Source organism: Dipodomys ordii, unplaced genomic scaffold, assembly GCF_000151885.1.
Source record: "Dipodomys ordii isolate 6190 unplaced genomic scaffold, Dord_2.0 Scaffold294, whole genome shotgun sequence".
In the NCBI taxonomy this organism is placed as follows: Eukaryota; Metazoa; Chordata; class Mammalia; order Rodentia; family Heteromyidae; genus Dipodomys; species Dipodomys ordii.
Genome location: NW_012267510.1, coordinates 16,525 through 17,782, shown reverse-complemented (window position 1 = coordinate 17,782; position 1,258 = coordinate 16,525). Strand labels below are relative to the sequence as shown.

Genomic DNA, 1,258 nt, shown 5'->3' with positions numbered 1-1,258 from the left:
AAAACACCTGGGGTTGAGTGGGACTAAATTTCTGATTGTAGACATTAGAGGGAGCTGGAAAAACAAAGGAGGCCCCAGTTTTGCAGGAAGCAGAGATAAGAAGATCACAGACTAAGGCCAGCCTGGGCAAAGACAGTGAGACCATATCTCAAAAAACAAGCTGGTGCTAATAATGAGAGAAGTATATGTAGAGGGATCTCAGTCTAAAGCTGACCCAAGACAAAAAATACAAAACTTTATCTGAAACTAAAGCAAAAAGGCTTAGGATGTGGCTTATGTGGTAAAGCACTTGCCTAGCAAGCACCAAGCTGAGTACAAATCCCAGTACTGAAAGAAAAAACAAAAATGAATAGGAAAAGGTACCTCTCCATGTTCTGATTCCAGCCACCCACCTTCCCCTACAAGAACTTTCCTCCCTCTTCCCCTTTGCCCACTCTCAAACCAAGTACTCACTGGATGCCGGATATCAGTGATGAGCAGGACAATGTCAGACATCTCTAACACCCGCCACAGCTGCCTCCATGTCTAAAAAGACAAGACCAATGGAAGAGAACCTAACCCAGAGTCCTGTCCAAACTGACCCCAGACCAATTTTTCCAGGGTCATAATGCCCCAACTGCTGGACCCCACTCCACTGTCACCTCCAGGTTGTGTTCAAAGTAGCTGAGCTTCTCAGAAGTGTAAGCTCCATGTATCTTCCCAAGATATTCCTGGAAGCTCCGTTCCTCTTGGCTCATTAGTTGGTCCTTGGACATCTCATAGTTCCAAGGAGGACGTCGGGGAAAGTCCAAGACTAGGAAATCAGAAAAAAGTCCAAGCAGATATGAGACAGCTCTTACCCTTCCCCAAGAGCACTGCTGATGAGAAACATCCAGATGCCTTGCTCTCACTTACCTGAGCCTGGCTGATAGACTTCTCGGATATCCAGCTCCAGCACTTCCGCACTGACAGGAGTTAGTACTTGTTCTCTGGCTGTTCTCTTACTTCTCTCCACCTCTTCCCGACTGTCCCGTTCAAAATGCAGCCGGTACCTAAAAGAACACATTCAGCCACACACTCCCAGTTTTCTCCCTTGTTGGGCAACTTCATAAACCTTCCAATCTCAACCTGTTCAAGTCTCTTTCTGTAGGCCTAACACACTGCCTCCCCCCCACTACCCACTAGTCTGTCAAGAAGGATCCTTTCAACCACTTTTAAAAGCAAAACTCTGCAGCCCCTCTAGAAGGGAGGATTATAGGCTGCTCCAGAAAGAGCCCCA

At 46.9% G+C, this 1,258-nt stretch overlaps 1 protein-coding gene across 1 annotated transcript in view; it reads right to left on the bottom strand.

Annotated features, from left to right (window-relative positions):
- Positions 1-1,258, bottom strand: part of LOC106001399 (guanine nucleotide-binding protein-like 1) — a 12,313-nt gene that overhangs the window by 10,113 nt on the left and 942 nt on the right. The window contains exons 3-5 of the mRNA XM_013036492.1: positions 895-1,031; positions 642-793; positions 454-525 (exon numbers count right to left, since the gene is read on the bottom strand). Coding sequence (XP_012891946.1) covers positions 454-525; positions 642-793; positions 895-1,031 — 361 coding nt within the window. The remainder of the gene's footprint in view (positions 1-453; positions 526-641; positions 794-894; positions 1,032-1,258) is intronic.